Genomic DNA, 18,184 nt, shown 5'->3' with positions numbered 1-18,184 from the left:
CAGTTTGTTCATTTTCTTATTGTTTAGCTTTAAGACTTCTGTGTATATTTTGAATAACATTTATCAGATATGTTTTTGTTTTCTTTCAATCTATGGCTTGTCGTTTCATTCTCTTGACACTGTCTTTCACAGAGCTGAAGTTTTTAATTTTAATGAAGCTCAACTTATCAAATATTTCTCTCATGAATCATGACTTAAATGCTTTATCCAAAAAGTCATTGTCAAACTCATGGTTATTTAGATTTTCTCCTATGTTATCTTCTAGGAGTTTTACAGTTTTATGTTTTACATTTAGATCTGTGAATTAATTTTTCTGAGAAGTGTAACATCTGTGTCTAGATTCACTTTTTTAAAAAAGATTTTTAAATTTATTTATAACAAAGAGAGATAGCAAGAGAGGAAACACATGCACAGGGGAGCTGGAGAGGGAGAAGCAGGCTCCCTGCTGAGTAGGGGAGCACAATATGGGGCTTGATCCTGGGACACTGGGATCATGACCTGAGCTAAAGGCAGATGCTTAACAACTGAACCACCCAGGAGCCCCTTGATTCACTTTTTTGTATGTGGATATCTGGTTTTTCCAGTATCATTTGTTGAAAAGATTATCTTTTCTCCATTTTGTTGTATTTGCTCCTCTATCTAAGATTAGTTGAATGTATATATGGGTCTGTTCTGGGCTCTCTGTTCTGTTAACATTGATGTGTCTGTTCTTTTACTAATACCACATTGTCTTGATTACTATAGCTTTATCGTGTCTTGAAGTTGAGTAGTGTCAGTCTGCTGGCTTTTTTCTCTTCATTAAATATTGTGTTGGCTATTCTGGGTCTTTTGTCTTTCCATATAAACTTAAAAATCAGTTTGCCAATATCTATAAAATAACTTACTGAGATTTTGAGTGGGATTGTGTTGAACCTGTAGATAAAGTTGGGACAAACTGACATCTTGACAATATGGTGTCTTCCTATCCATGCACATGGAATATCTCTCTATTTATTTAGTTCCTCTTTGATTTCTTTCATCAGAGTTTTTAATTTTTCTCATCTAGATCTTGTACATATTTTGTTAGATTTACACTTAAGTATTTCATTTTTATATTCACTGCTGGTGAGCAGAGAAACAACTGACTTTTGCATATTAAGCCTGTATCCTGCAGCCTTGTTATAACTGCTTGTTACTTCCGGGAATTTTTTGGTCAGTTCTTCTGGATTTTCTGTATAGATGATCATGTCATCTGCAAACAAAGGCAGTTTTGTTTCTTCCTTCCCAATATGTATATTTTTGTTTCCTTCTTGTCTTTCCTCATTTGCTAGGACTTCCAGTACAATGTTGAAATGGAGAAGTGAAGTGAAGACATCTGTGCCTTGTTCCCCTTGTTCCCCCATTAATACTTTCACTATAGTACAGAAGTACCTTTGAGTCTACATATGAAAAATTTTTTAATGTAACATTATATTACAACTAACAGTTAAAGTGAGAAAAAAATTATGGGCTCAGGGCATGGACAGAGCCGAATATAATCTTGAGGGTGAAATCTTACTAATTATACTCACAGCACTTCAAATATTATTTTTCATATGTAATGTTCAATATAAATGCTTGATAAATTGAACTACTGAGAATGAGTTGTTACTTAAGACTTGTCATATGGTATCATCCATAAACATGTCTATGCAAGGGGTAACTTGTTTATGTGATTTATTAACTTATGACCCATAATTTGTTTAGATTCTGTCAGATTTGACAGTATTCAGTAATATGAGTCAGAAACAGTAATAAATAATTTTAATCCATACAGTTTTTTATTTCAGATGCAGTTTCAATTTAATCATCTAATTAAATCTTTGTCAGATTAGAAGGATAAGCAAACTGATTTGATTTTGACTCCCTTCTTCTTTTTAAAGAAACTTTCCTGAAGAGTATTCAAGAAAGGATAAAAATTACCAAAAGTCAAGATAGAAAGTGAAAATAAAGGAGTTGAGGTAACCTCCAAGTAGTATAAGCAGTACGAATTGATGTAAATTGGTATATATGAAAAAGACAAAATTGACAATATAAAACAAAACATATCCTATAAATATTTTTCAAGTAAAAGTTGTTTTGGCCAATTTTTAAAGTTGAGAGAGGAGGTTTTTAAATAAACCTTGGTGAAAATTTCCTGAATGACATAAATGTCTCTTCCTTAAAGGCTTACAAGAGGAAATAGAGGAGGTTTTCACCCTTGCAATGAAGAGCTAATAGAGTTTAGATTAAGAACATTTCACTGCAGAAAGCATGAAGGAAGATAAGGTGTTTTGCGATGCACGAATGCTTTAAAATCTGTCACCAATGTATTCATTCTGAAGTTTTAAAGATAAGTAACAGATACACGCTCTGAAACAACACTGTTTCATGAAAGGTCTAAAGTCTGAAGTATTCAAGAAGGAATGGCTAAGTGAATACATAAGAAATTTCAGTATATTTTAACTGATTTAGTTGTGTGGAGAAAACTCAAAGTGATAGAATCTTAAGTCTGAATAATGGAAAAGTAAGCAAACATAACAGCTTTAGTAATACAAATAGAAGACATTTCTAAGTAGACCACTAATGTATAGCATGGTGACTATAATTAATAATACTGTATTGCATATTTGAAAGTTGCTCAGAGAGTAGATCTTAAAAGTTCTTATCATAAGAAAAAAATTGTAAGTATGTGAGCTTTTGGGTGTTAACTAGACTTACTGTGATGATCATTTCATAATATATACATGAATATGTTGTACACCTGTAACATATGTTATATGTAAATTATGGTTCATTGCTATTTCTCTCACATGTTACTTATTGTGTTGTTTTCAGATGTTTTATGGTTTTCACCTTGAGAAAATTTTCTCTCGAGGGCATCATTAGCTAAGATGGTTGGTAATATTTAGATGGCTGGAAAAAAAAATAGAGGACTGGAGAGTGGTCCTAGCTCATGCTGTGGTTGAGGAGGAGTGGGGATTGTCATGACCAGGACATAGAGCCCTTAGGTCTCATCATCTAGGTTATAACAACTCTTTGTTGCTATTTCAGTATGCAACCTTGTCTACTAGGGGTCATTCTCTCAATACTTCTGCCTTGCACATGCTCTCCTTTCATGCATGTAACTCATTATAGTTAGTGAAAATAGCCTGTATGGTTTATTGAATTTATATTTACTTTGTGACTAAAATATTATCAACTTGTGTGATTGTTAGAAAAGAGGTAGGTTCTCTTTGCAAGGAACAAAATTTATATGTATTATTCATATATAGTGTTTTTAGGTCTTATTTGAATCTGTGTTATGATATCAAAGTCTCTTATCACAGCTGTGTTTCTTTCTGTTGGTATTTCTAGAAGTTTATACTTTATATTTTATGTTTTTTATTTTTTATACTTTATAGTTTATGTTTTTTATTTTTACTAAGAAACCTCTATACTCAAGATGGGGCTTGAATTTATGACCCTGAGATCAAAAGTTGCACACTCTTCCAAATGACCCAGCCAGGTGCCCCTACTTTATACTTTTGATGTTACATTATTAAGCTGACCTTTTTCATTTAATTAAATTAATTAATTTTTAAGGAGATTTTATTTTTAGAGAGAGAGTGAATGATTGAGAGCTGGGAGAGGGGATGGAGGGAGAGGAAAAAAGAGAATCTTGAGCAGACTCCCCCTTGAGTGTATAGCCTGACATGGGGCTCAATCTACCCTGAGAGAGTGACCTGAGCTGAAATCGAGAGTCAGACATTCAACCGACTGAGGCACCCAGGTGCCCCCTCTATTTTATTTTTTTAAGTTTTATCTAAGTAATCTCTACACCCCATGTGGGGCTTGAATCCATGACCCTGAGATCAAGAGAGGCATGCTCCTCTGACTGAGCCAGCCAGGAGCCCCTACTTTATATTTTTGATGTTACATTATTAGACTTATTCATATTAGATTTTACTTTTTAATATGATAAACTGGACTTCTCTGTTTTGTTTACAATGCTTTTTACTTTGAAATTTGCTTTCTTATTAATGTCATCCTGGGTTTTTTCCCTAATGTTCACATTTGCCTGATATATCTTGGCTGTTAATAATCTGATGTTCATTGCACTTTTGAAGTTAATTTTTTAATTTTTATTAAAGTAATTATATACCTAGTTTTAAAAATTGAATAGTGGTTAAAGGGTAAGGAAAAAAAGGTTTAACACACTCTTCCTCCCTTGCCACTCCATTCTTATTTCACTTCACTTTATCAGATGTGGCCACATTCATTTATTTCAGTTGTTTGTTCTAGCATTTATTTCTAAATTTCTGTCTCTATTAAATGAACAATTTCATTATCTAATGACTTCTTTATGGTAGATAAAGATTTTAACTCTTTTCTATCTCTTTTATTTCCTTGTCCATCTTCTTTACATCATAAGTTTTGCTTAAGTTTATGTTAATTATTTTAATTATTATGCTTAAATGCTGTTCACTGATGAGTCATCTGGCATATTATAATTATGTTCTCTCTCTTTTTTTAAAGATTTTATTTATTGGACAGACAGAGATCACAAATAGGCAGAGAGGCAGGCAGAGAGAGAGGGGGAAGCAGGCTCCCGAGAGCCCAATGCGGAGCTCCATTCCAGAACCCTGGGATCATGACCTGAGCCGAAGGCAGAGGCTTTAACCCATTGAGCCACCCAGGCACCTCAGGCGACCCTATGTTTTCTTTTTTGAACAGCTTTTTGTTTTTATTAATTGCTTCATTTTCCCCACTCATTTAGTTTTCTTCAAACCTATGGCTAAGTCTCTCTATATTCCTTCCACAGTTCTTAAAGGTACCTAATACAAGTTTCTACACAAATAAAAATTACTTCTCCTGCAGAGAACAATCCTGAATCTTGCTCCAATTCAGGGCTGACTGCTTTTTAAATCAGCTAAACAGCCATCATCCCGAGACTTCTTTTTGTTGTCATCCTCAGAATTCCCATAGCCTTTGCCCCTATTTTAGATGCCTTTTTTTTTTTTTTAATCCCATATCTTTTCTTAGTTTATTCTCTTGTTTGGTGAAATATGTTTAGCAGCATCCTGAGTAAAGGATGCATGTGGGGCAAAGTTTTTTGAGACTCTACTGTATGAAAATGTATTTTTTCATTTTTACTTGTCTATTATAGAATCCTAGATTAAAATTTTCATTAAATATTTTTAAAGCTTTGCTCCATTGTTTTCCAGCTTCCAGTGTTGCTGATTCTTTGTATGTGATCTCTTTTCTTGCCTTAGGTTTTTTTTTCTTTTTTTTTTTTTTTAATCCCTGCCATTCTGAAATTTCACAATAATGTGTCTTACTGTGAGTCTTTTGCAGTAATTACGCCAAGTAATTGGTAGGCCCTTTTAATCTAACGACGCTTGTCCTTAATTTCCTAGGGAATTTTGTTGTGTTAAACCTTTTGCTAACTTCCTCCAAACTATTTCTTTTTCTGGAATTAATATTTTACTTTTTGGATCTTCTAATCTTTAAAAAACTTTTTTTTGGATTAATCTTCTAATTTTATCTTTTTTTCTATTATTATTCACCTCTGTCTCTTTTTGTTTTATTTTCTCAAAAGCTTTTGCCTATAATGTTTAACGCTTTTACATTTAATTTATTTCAGCTATCGCATTAATGGAAAAACTAGTACAATTTAAGTAAGGTATATAGTTTAATTAAGAGGATCGTATTAATGTTCATTCCCCTGTACCAGTGCCCTCTAGTCAAAGAATAGTAGGGTGAAGGATATACAGAAACTCTATTATTTCTACAACTTTTCTGTTAATCTGAAAACAGTTCAAAATACAAAGTTAAAAAAAAGTTAAAAGGACCAATATGTTTGAGAAAAAGTGAAGTGTTTGCCAGGATGTCTATACATGACCACTTCTCATTAATTTTCTCTCAAAGAGAATATTAATTATAATATCTTTGATATTTTCTTCTGTCCCTTGCATTATATGCTTCTTTCTGTTTGTTATGGTCTCTCATTCTGGAGGCCCTCTTCTCATGTGATTGCATGTCTATATTTAAGAAGGATGCTCTAAAATCCCAACTAGAAGTCCTTCGTGCATAGATAGGTTTGTCAATGAACTTTACTGTTAGGGATTTCAGAAGACCAGTTAAGTTTTTCTCTTGGTAGAAAGCATGCTTAGGTTGGAATCCTGGATCTCCCCTTACTAGCTCTGTTACTAAGGCACTTTACCTTTCATGCTTAAAGTGATCAAGTTTAATATTACCAGCAATCAGATATACTGGCATCTTGTATCCTTTGAAATGATACACTGAAAAGGGCGTATCACTTCTGTGATATTCTTGTCCCAAATGCATAACTTTTTTTTAAGATTTTATTTTTTTAAAGTAATCTTTACACCCAAAGTGGAGCTTGAACTCACAACCCTGAGATCAAGAGCTGCATGCTTTACCAACTGAGCCAGCTAGGAACCTCTGTATAACTTTTATTTAATCAAGAGAAACTCATATTGATGGATAATCAACAAAATAACTGACTAGTTATTTTTTACTGACTCTTTAAATAACTGACTCTTTAAAAGTGTTAAAGTCATGAAAGACAAGGAAATACTGTAAATTTCACAGTTTGGAGGAGAGTAAGGAGAGATCACAAATTAATGTAACATGAGGTCTTGGGTTAGATCCTGGAACAGAAAAAGAACATTTGTGGGAAAAACTGGTCTGTAGTTTAGTTAATAGTACTGTACAAATGCTAATTGTTTTTTTCCTAATTGTTCTATGATTATATTAGTTGTTAAAATTAGGAGAAGGTGGGCTAGGGGATACATAAACTCTGTATTATTTTTTGAAACTTTAAGTCTAAAGTTATTTAAGAATATATGGTTAAAAAAGTAAAGGGACCAGGATGTTTGAAGGAGGGTAATGGATATTTATCAGAATTTTATACATGGATTTCCTCTCATTAATTTTGCTTGAAGGATGGTGAATCCCTTTTGACTTGTAAATTCAAAACAAACCAAGGGTGTTTTTGTTTTGTTATTAAAATTTCTGCTTGTTGTTTTTATTCAATTTTTTTTCTGTATTCTTTTTGAGAATTACTCTTTTTTTGATTGGACTTGTCTCTATTCTCTCTAGTGTAGCATTTTATTTTTCATCATCATTTAATCTTTCATGTTATCTTCTGTATTTTGGGAGAATTTTAAAAAATTCTTTCTATATCAAGGATTTGTTTTTATGTAGTAACTACTGGTCCTTTACAGAAAAGAAAAATTTAATTTTTTCCATCATATCAATAGTTTCATACAGTGTTTTCTTACTGGCCAACAACCATTTCATCTTTCCTGTTTTTCAGTCTGTAATTACTGGAAACATGGGATATGTTTTTACAAGTTTATTTAATTTCCTCTTATATATATGTTCTTAATACATATATCCATATTTATGCTGTTTATCCTTACCTTCAGTGTAATGCCACATGCAAAAATATTTTCATGGGGGGCGCCTGGGTGGCTCAGTGGGTTAAGCCTCTGCCTTCGGCTCAGGTCATGATCTCAGGGTCCTGGGATCAAGCTCCACATCGGGCTCTCTGCTCAGAGGGGAGCCTGCTTCCCTCTTTCTCTGTCTGCCTCTCCACCTACTTGTGATCTCTGTCTCTCTCCATGTCAAGTAAATAAATAAAATCTTTAAAAAAATATTTTCATGAGACCTATACAGTGTATACTTTACTGCTTAGCCTATCCTTAAATGGAGATCTGTCCATGACAATTCTAAAAATTTTGTGAATTCTTGATTCCTCTTACTATCCCCATCCTCTGTCTTATGTTTATAGTAAGAGGTTTGATACACACAGAACCTATGCAATTTCTACCGCCTAGCTCAATGAGCTTTTTTGCTCCTACTGCCAAGTTCTCTATTGAATAAAATAATTTATTCCATAGAATCTGAGACTATCTATAGTTTGACATGTACAATGAATGAAAATTTTTATCCTCCTGTATGCCCAGAGCTGCAAGGCACAGATTTTTCCTGTTTCTGTCCTCTAGAATGCAGTGCTTTACATTTGTTGTCCTCTACTCTGAGGACTTGCTGAATGTGTGGGAATTTTAGTCTCTAAATTGCTTTATAAGAAGTGTTAATGATACTGAAATGAGGAAATGGTTAGGAAGAAGATAGTAGTAGAATGTGTTTCTGTAAAGTAAACTGTTTTTGATTTTTAGTTTAGACACAATGGGTCTCTGAGCTAGAAAGAGAACAGGCCAAATCCTTTTCTAATTTACTTCTGAATCACAGTGTCCTTCTAAAGGGTAAGATGTAATAGGTAAATAGCTGTGCTTTTTATTCAAGTCCAATTGGTGCTTTAATTAGAAGAAATTCTTTATAGCCTGGAAAGTAGTTAAATATTATTCTGAATATAAAATATTTTCATGAAAGCTATTCTATATTGGGAGTTAAAAATGAACATTTAATGTTTTCATTTTTATTTATATTATTTTTTATTTAAATTCAATTAACACACAATGTATTATTGGTTTCAGAGGTAGAGATCAGTGACTCGTTAGTCTTATATAATACCCAGTGCTCATGATATCATGTGCCCTCCTTGAAGTCCATCACCCAGTAAGTCCATCCCCCAGCCCCCTTCCCCTCCAGCAGCCCTCAGTTTATTTCCTGTGATTAAGAATCTTTTATGGTTTGTCTCCCTCTCTAATTTCATCTTGTTTATTTTTTCCCTCTCTTCCCCATGATCTTCTGTTTTGTTTCTTAAATTCCACATATGAGTGAGATCATGTGATAATTGTCTTTCTCTGATTGACTTATTTCACTTAGCATAATACCCTTTAGTTCTATCCATGTTATTGCAAATGGTAAGAGTTCATAAAATGAACATTTAACTTAAAGGCTAACTTCAAATTATAATTTCCCCTGTCTCCAGTATCTCAGTTAATTCTCATAAGAATGAATTTATTAGATACTTGTATTAATGCAAAAATGGAAAAACACTGTAAAACAAATACTTTAGAATTTTCTACTTCTACCCTTCATACCTAGGGATTTGATACTGATCTTCAAATGCCCAGATACACAGAGACTTTCCTTTTGTTCCTTCCTGTAGTCTAACTCAATGGGCGAATTTTATGATTCTGTGATTTTGCTTTCTTGACTTCAAAACCTAGTTCTATTTAAGATGGGACTCTGCTGAATTAAAAAAAAGATACTCTAATTAATACCATATTCATGTAGTAGTTTCTATATTGGTCAGCTTTACAATATATGTAGTTGATCTGACAGAATATAGTAGTGTGTACCTTACAGTCAATGAATAGTTTCTGGCAGTCTTTTACAGTAGTTAGACTTGTGCTCTGAGCTCTGAATAAAGTGTCTATTTTATTGATTAGATTTGATGCTTCACGATAGTTTTGGCATCAGAAATTACTTACTCTGGAATATATACAGTTAATACCCTTAAATTATAATCATTAGAGTTTAAAAAATGACATATACTTATAAAAACAACAGGCTCAGATTATCCTAAGGAATATTTCCACCTTTCTGTTTTAACTCACCAAGGTATTTGGTATCAGGGAAAATCTGCATAGTAAGAACAAAGGCTAATGTTTCAAATGTCAATATTTTAATATTAGTCTACTTTAATATATTTTAGAGAAAAGATCATCTCCTAATGATATAATAGTTATGTATTAAGACTTCTATGTTATAGTACAAACGTACTATAAACAAAAGTAGATAATTTTCCACACAGTGAAACTTGGTATATTAAAGCATTTCCCCAGGGTTATATAGTTTTAGAAAACTATAGACGTGATTTTAGAGTTTCTGTCCCTGAGTGGGGTAGCATTTCCTGTTGAGGGCCTTCAAATCACCTAAAAAAGTTACTGAGTATAAAATATATAGGACAGGGTGCCTGGTTGTCTCAGTGGTTTAAGCCTCTACTTTCGGCTCAGGTCATGATCCAGGGTCCTGGGATTGAGCCCCACATGGGGCTCTCTGCTCAGCAGGGAGCCTGCTACCTCTCACCCCCACCCTACACCTCTCCCCCAGCCTGCCTCTCTGCTTACTTGTGATCTCTGTCAAATAAATAAATAAAATCTTAAAAAAAATACATAGGACATTGATCTTAAAACAAAAACAAAAATAAAAACAGAAACAGGGAATATAAAACTCTATACAATAGCCCTGTGTTCCAGTTTTGACTTTGAAAGTTTATTAAAATTTTTTTTCTCATCTCTAACAAAAGAGGACTTGTTTTTTCCCCCTATCCCCTCAACATTACATCTCTAAATTAAAAATAAAATGTTAAATTTCACTCATGTTGAGACATACGTCTTTTCATATTTCAAAACCACTAAATAGGGATACATTTACAATTGATGGTGATGTTTTTTTCTTTTATAGTGATAAATAATGGTGTGTCTTATAATCCATGATTTTGCAGATTCAATGAAATCTCATATTACGATTGTGAGAGACATGATGGGCTTCAGAGTAAGCTAGTTAAGTATAGTTCATAGCTCTTCAACTCTTCCCTATTCCTTAAATCTTAACTTGGGTAGGACTAAAATATTCCCTAGGATATATCCCATGTGATAACCAGAATTATTATAATGCTTAATGAGATAGATTAAATTCCAAATTGAAACAAGTCAGTACTTTTGTTCCCTTTTGGTTTGTGGCATGGTAGAGTAAAGATCTGTATCAGGACAGAAGGGGTGAAGTCCCTTTTAGCAGCATTTCTCTAGACATCTAGAGGCAGTTTATTGGTTCCAGTTGTAAGCTTATATGTACAAAGATATCTATTTATGCCTCTGTTATAATTTATAGTCAACATATGTGTACTTTCTATATGGCTAAATTAAAGAGTAAGATAGCAGTTTCTCAGTATAATTTCTGACATTTGCTACTCATAGATTTAAGAAAATATAGAAAAGTGTTTACTCTTAAACTAGAGGAATTAAACTTTAAATTAAGAATGTGTAACATTAACGTTATTTGAAAATTTCTCCTATCGAAGTACCACTCAGTACCACTTCATCCTCTATTGGAATTATTCAAGCAGTACAACTTCAATCATTTGTGTTTATATATATGATATAATCAGTAACTGTAAAAACTAGTACTTATTTAATATGGCAAAACTCTCTCAACTATCTTTAGAGAAGTATATTTGGAGAAAATGTTAACATCAGAGGAAGTCCGTTTTAGAAGATTTTGATACTATAATAGTTCTCTATAGATAAAGTTTAGGAACACTCGAGGCTGTGACTCTAGGTCGAATTATAGTTTTATTTCATTACTGGTGGTAATAGCAGTGAAGGAATGCAGTGAGTGGTAACGGGATGAAGGATATGGGGGGGGGCTCCTTGGTACTGAGTTCAATACATAAATAAATATGTGTGTGAAATAGTTAATCTCTATCATTTTACTGTAGAGTATGTCTACTTTCTTTACCAAAGTACACTGTAAACAAGATTCATATTACCATCATAATAGTTAATCATTCTGTGGTTCTTACAGATATAGTCCATTTCCTCCAAGTAATGATGAAGAGTTTCACTAAGAAGCTAGGTCATAAGGGAATAAGCAGAATTCCCTGCTACACAGCCAAGAGTTGAAATATATTGAATATATACATGGATCTAACTGGATTCCCACTCTTTGACCTGCATCTGATTTAGGATGCGTAAGCACAATTCCCAAACTGAAAGAGTAGACTGTCAACTCGATTTCATCTTCCCATAAATACTATATGCCATTAACAAAACCAAAATCTAAGTATATGAACTATCAAGGCAAATTCAATGAGATAAAATGTTGATTAGAGAGTACCAGGGACTGGTAGGGAGAAAAGAATGCTAAGTTATTGCTTGATGGGTACAGATTTTCTTTTTGTGCTAATGCATAAGTGTGGAAACAGTGGTAATGGTTGCACAGCACATGGATGTAATTAATACCACTTAGGTATACACTTAAAAATGGCAAATTATAAGTTATATATATTTTATTACAGTAAATAAAACATTTTTGACCATGTGTGGTTTATAACTTAAGCAAAACTAACTGTAAAAATTATAGTTAATTTAGAATTGTATGCTCTCCACATGAAAGAGTTCACTAATTCAGTTCTTCTGATCACAAATGTGATATAAGTATCCAAAATTATTTCTTTTCAGAAAATAAATTTGAAAAGCCTGAAATATGACTGAAAAAATAATAAAAAAAATCAGAACAAACTTCTTACTTTAATTGGTTCAGGCTGCATCACAGGTGCAGGCATAGCAATGGCACTTGGAGCATAAACCTGGTGATATGTTGCTTGAACTCCATGATCAGAATAAGGCTGTTACAAAAAAAAAGAAAAAACATGTGTTACCTTTTATTTATTAATTCAAAGTTTTTATTCATTGTTGCAATGTACTAGGCATTTTGCTACACAATGGAGGAACACAAATGAAAAACACATTCTATCTTTAATTAATTTATATATTGACCAGGGACAGTTGAATTGTCAAAATTACTCTAAGTCCTATGAGACATATATAGAAGAAAAGAAAAGAACTACTTGATTTAGCTTAAGAAAATTGGGGAGGCAGTCAGAAAAAGCTTTCGTGTGGAGTTGATGCTTGGATTTAAAAAATTAAGAGAAAGAAGGTGGGAATAGTATACGCAAAAACAACTAAGAGCACACCTCATGAGGTGCCTGGGAGGTTCAGTGGGTTAACCCAACTCTTGATTTCAGCTCAGGTCATGATCTCAAGATTGTGAGACTGAGCCCCATGTCAGGCTCTGAGCTCAGCATAGAATTTGCTGGTCTTTCTCCTTCTGCTCTTTCCCCTGCTCTCTCTCTCTCAAATAAGTAAAATCTTAACCACAACAACAACAACAACAACAACAATACACCTCCCATCAAAAGGCATGCAGGAAGAAAAAGCAAATTATGTTCAGGGGGAAAAATAAGGCTGGCCTCAAACTTCTTTCTGGCTAAACTCAACACCAGAAAAGAGTAGACTAGATGTTCTATAAAAAAATAGTACTGTTAAGAGTTGAATTTGGTTCCCTCAAAACATATGTTGAAGTTCTAACCTTGAGTATATCAGAATGTGACCTGATTTCTAGACAGGGAATTTGCAGAGTTAATCAAGTTAAATATGGTCATTAGGGTAGAAGCTAATCTAGTATGATGACAACTATCCTTACAAAATTGAGAAATCTGGACACAGAGATAGAAAAATAAAGTGAAGACACAGGGAGAAGATGGCCATCTATAAGCTAAGAAGAGAGGCCCGAAACAAATGCTTCCCTCATGGCCCTCAGATGGAATCAATCCTGCCAATACCTTGATCTTCAACTTCTGTTCTCTAGAACTGTGAGACAATAAATGTCTGTTGTTTAAGCCACCTAGTTTGTGGCACTTTGTTTTGGCAGTATGATGTAGCTATTTTATAGCTAGTGTAACTGTCTTTCAGATTTATAGACAGCAATGTTGAACAAAGAGGCATGAAAGAACTCAGAGAATATAGCACCCACAAGTTTTCTTTAACAAAGAGTACTTTGCAGATTCAGTCAAGCAAATGATGAGTGGAGGGTGAGATGAAAACAGAAATCCTGGCAGAAGTAGTGAGAGTAACATTAAGATCCAACTGTGGAAATTACTGTTCCAGAACATCATAATGTTATAAACCTTAGCAATATAAGAAAATAATATAATACATTCTAATTGGGAGGTGGGTACTAATTTTCTAATTTTTTACAACACTGACTTAAAACATACCTTTACAGTTCTTGGCACATAGATGGTAAGGTAAGTAATGGTTTGGGAACATAAAGACACTGAAAATAACATTTATAATTTTTAGTTATTAAGTATTTTTTAAAAGATTTATTTATTTATTTTGGGGGGGAGGGCAGAAGGAGAGAAATTCCAGCAGACTTCTGACTGTGCACAGAACCCGATGATGTGGGGCTTGATCCCATGACCCTGAGATCATGACCTAGCTGAAATCAAAAGTTGTATGTTTATGGTGCAACCACTCTGGAAAACAGCATCTAGGTTCCTCAAAAAGTTGAAAATAGAGCTACGTTATGATCCAGCAATTGCACTACTGGGTATTTACCCTAAAGATACAAACATAGTGATCTGAAGGGGCACGTGCACCCGAATGTTTATAGCAGCAATGTCCACAATAGCCAAACTATGGAAAGAACCTAGATGTCCATCAACAGATGAATGGATAAAGAAGATGTGGTATGTATATACAATGGAATACTATGCAGCCATCAAAAGAAATGAAATTTTGCCATTTGCGATGACATGGATGGAACTAGAGGGTATTATGCTTAGCAAAATAAGTCAGTCGGAGAAAGACAACTATCATATGATCTCCCTGATACAAGGAAGTGGAGATGCAACATGGGGGGTTTGGGGGGTAGGAAAAGAATAAATGAAACAAGATGGGATTGGGAGGGAGACAAACCAAAAGAGACTCTTAAGGTCACAAAACAAACAGGGTGGCGGGGGGGAAGGGTGTAGGGAGAGGGTGGTGGGGTTATAGACACTGGGGAGGGTATGTGCTATGGTGAGTGCTGTGAAGTGTGTAAACCTGGCAATTCACAGACCTGTACCCCTGGGGCTAATAATACATTGTATGTTTATAAAAAATTAAAAAAAATTAAAAAATAAAGTTGTATGCTTAACTGACAGAGCCACCCAGGTAGCCCATGAAATACTTTTGATTTACATATTTGAAGGAAGAAGTTAAGATTTTTTGAATTTTTATATGCTTTTAATTGACAGACTATTAGTAATAATACAAATTGACAGGCAAGCCAGAAGAAAGAAAAACATTTGGTGTCTTACTCTTTCAAGGAGATCAAGTCAGAGATTAGCCTAGTACAGTGAACAGTGGTTTTAAAAATTGTTCAGAACTAGTTAGTAAAAAGTCAAAGATGAAGCATTCTTAGATACATATAAAAGGGGAAATGCATGACTAAGTCAAAGAAAAAATGTGCGGCTTCCATGAGGGTCTTAAATATTATTTTTATTTTTATTTTATTTTATTTAAGATTTTATTTATTTATTTGACAGAGAGAAAGAGAGAGACAGCGAGAGAGGGAACACCAGCAGGGGGAGTGGGAGAGGAAGAAGCAGGCTTCCCACTGAGCAGGGATCCCGATGTGGGGCTCAATCCCAGGACCCTGGGATCATGACCTGAGCGGAAGGCAGACACACTTATTGACTGAACCACCCAGGTGCCACTTAAACAAATATTTTAGAAAAGAAAAAGAAATAAATGTTAAGATGAGACAGTTATAGATAAATTACCTTGAGAGTAATACCTACCTCTGGAACTTCCATCAGAGATAGAGGAGGAGGAACACATCCACCATCTTGTGCAATTTCCACTGGTTGATAAATAACCTCAGAAGGCTGCAGGTATAAGAATGGAGCAGACGAGGCAGGAGACTAAAACAAAACCAGATTTCTAATTCAAATATGATTATTTATTTCAATTAAAACAAATGACTTACCCAACAGATGACAGAAATATTTATTTCGTATTTTCCTGAAGTTCTTTACCAGAGATAGCATAGATGTATCTTGTTACAAATTTCAATTGTGTAGATGTGATTAAAGAACTTTATCACTGGCAAGTATTGAAAGTTCTTAGTGCTTCAGAACTTCTTTTATACATTCAGAAAAGAGTTCTATTAAGATCACTATCAAAGATTATAACATAACTTACAGTATTTGAGTTGGCATAAACATCTATTCTCAGCTTTGTGACTTCACATGGAAGTGGGAAATGTCATTAAATAGTCTTTTTGGTGGTATACTATTTGTATCAAAAGTTGAGAGATCATTTATTTACTTAGGAGCAGAAAACTGAAGAAAAAAAATGAACTGAAGCAAAATCTGAAGTACAACCAGAAGAATGATACATTTTCCCATAATGGCAAAAAGTTATTTTTCACGTTTATATAAGTACTCACATTTTAAAAGAATGATTTCACTTACATGATCTCATGTAATCTTCACCAAGATCAGGTAAAGAAATTTACAAATGTATGGTATCATTACTTTTATTTTACAAGTGAGGAAGCTAAGAAATAGAGTGATTAAATGAACTGCCAAAGGTATCACAGTTATTAAATAGAAGAGGAGTATCTCAAATCTAGTTCTCCTGACTTTAATATTCATTCAGTCTTCACAAAAACACTATGAAAAAAGTTAATATTTACCTGAGGAACACCCCACTGCCATTGTCCTGGTAGACACTGTGCAGGGGCCTAAAATGAAAACAAAAACCAAAAATTAGATTATAAACAAAGATCAAAACTGGATATCTATGTGCAAAAGAATGAAGCTGGATCCCTAAACCTCAAACTACATATAAAAATTAATTCAAATTGGGTCAAAGACCTAAAGGTAAGATCAGGAACTATAAAATTCTTAGAAGAAAATATGTGTAAATCTTTGTGGGTTTGAATTAGGCAATTAAAAAAATTATGACATGAAAAGCACAAGCAGTAAAGCAACAAGAGAAAAAAGATAAATTGGACTTCATCAAAATGAAAAACTTTTGTGCCACAAAATAGCACTTGAATACCATCAAGTAAAAATAAACTCAAAAGATGGGAGAAAAGATTTACAAATTATATATCTGATAAAGAATTTGCATCTAGAATATATAAAGAAATGTTATAACTCAATAATAAAAAGACAAGTAACCCAAATTTAAAAAGAGTCAAAGATATGAATAGATATTTCTTCAAAGAGGAGTGATTACTAATGTGTAAGGTTTTTTTGGGGGAAGGTTGATTAAAATGTTCTAAACCTGACTGTGGTATGGTTATACAACTCTGAATTTAGTAAAAAACACTATTGCACATTTTAAAAAGCTGAATTGAATGCTATGTGAATTATATATTAAAAAGCTGTTAAATAAAAGATGGTCAAATTTTTTAAACTTACTGTAAGATGACACTATGTCAGACTTTTATTAAACTAGTTGTATTATTTCTTAGTAACGTTTTATTCTTTAGTTATTTTTAGTTAATTTATTTAAAAAGATTTATTTATTTGACAGAGAGAGAGATCACAAGTAGTCAGGCAGTCAGGCAGAGAGAGAGGGGGAAGCAGGCTTTCTGCTCAGCAGGGATGCTGAGGCAGATGCAGGGCTCAATCCCAGGACCCCGAGATTATGACCTGAGCCGAAGGCAGCAGCCCAATCCACTGAGCCACCCAGGCGCCCCATTTTTAGTTAATTTTTAATTAAGTCTTTTTAATTATAAGGTAAAAATCAAACAGAAAAAAGAGTAAGATGATACCTGGATCTGCCATCTAAACTGAATCACTGTGAATTTAGTGCTATTTAAGTTGCTAACGGATGACATCACTGTACTATAATAACCAAGGTAATATGATGTGTTATGATGTCTATGTTCTGTATTCTACATTCAGAAAGGCAGGATAGGGGCACCTGGGTGGCTCAGTGGGTTAAGCCTCTGCCTTCAGCTTAGGTCATGATCCCAGTGTCCTGGGATAGAGCCCCACTTTGGGCTCTTTGTTCAGCGGGGAGCCTGCTTACCTCCCACCCCGCCTGCCTCTCTGCCTACTTGTGATTTCTCTGTCAAATAAATAAAATCTTAAAAAGAAAGAAAGGCAGAATAATAAATAACCTCTTAAGAAAATATTTTAATAAAAAATTGGAAATAAAATGACTTACATAGTTTTTAGATAAATGAAATAACTATCTACTTATGAAGTAAGAAATACGAGATAAGTACTAATTGAACCATGCATTACCTGATTTGACTAACAACTGATAAAGCTACCAATCTTAGAATTTATGAAAAGAACAAATGAAGATTTTCATCAAAGAGGCAGAATGATGAATCTATATCTGAAGATAAATATGGGAGGTGAAATGATTTTTTGTATTATAAAATAGTTATAAATTGGTACCCAAAAAGATTTTGGTAATATTCCTGAGTAATATTGAGTTAACATACTTCCAATCTTATCATTTGTGTCAAGGAGAACACCAGAGTCAGAGTATAAAATTAAACTGTATTACAAACTTTTAAGAATGTATTTGGTATGTCAAATGAGCTATAGTTGTATGGAATCAGTTAAAAAAGGAGGAGCTGGACTCAATGGGGAGCAAGCAGAAAGCAGCTCTATTCTTTCTCATCCCCT

At 33.7% G+C, this 18,184-nt stretch overlaps 1 protein-coding gene across 3 annotated transcripts in view; it reads right to left on the bottom strand.

The window, feature by feature from the left end:
* The window catches only part of BOLL (boule homolog, RNA binding protein), a 56,507-nt gene that overhangs the window by 12,012 nt on the left and 26,311 nt on the right, over window positions 1-18,184 (bottom strand). For 2 of the 3 annotated variants that reach the window (XM_032860149.1, XM_032860148.1), the window contains exons 8-10: window positions 16,225-16,272; window positions 15,326-15,448; window positions 12,227-12,325 (exon numbers count right to left, since the gene is read on the bottom strand). In XM_032860149.1, the coding sequence (XP_032716040.1) occupies window positions 12,227-12,325; window positions 15,326-15,448; window positions 16,225-16,272 (270 nt within the window). Of the gene's footprint in view, window positions 1-12,208; window positions 12,326-15,325; window positions 15,449-16,224; window positions 16,273-18,184 lie in introns of those variants that run through there. The other variant, XM_032860150.1, reaches the window with a different exon arrangement.

This window comes from Lontra canadensis, unplaced genomic scaffold (genome assembly GCF_010015895.1).
Source record: "Lontra canadensis isolate GAN:19392208 unplaced genomic scaffold, GSC_riverotter_1.0 scaffold18, whole genome shotgun sequence".
In the NCBI taxonomy this organism is placed as follows: Eukaryota; Metazoa; Chordata; class Mammalia; order Carnivora; family Mustelidae; genus Lontra; species Lontra canadensis.
The sequence above is the reverse complement of the archived record's forward strand: the minus strand, read 5'-3'. Positions and strand labels throughout refer to the sequence as shown.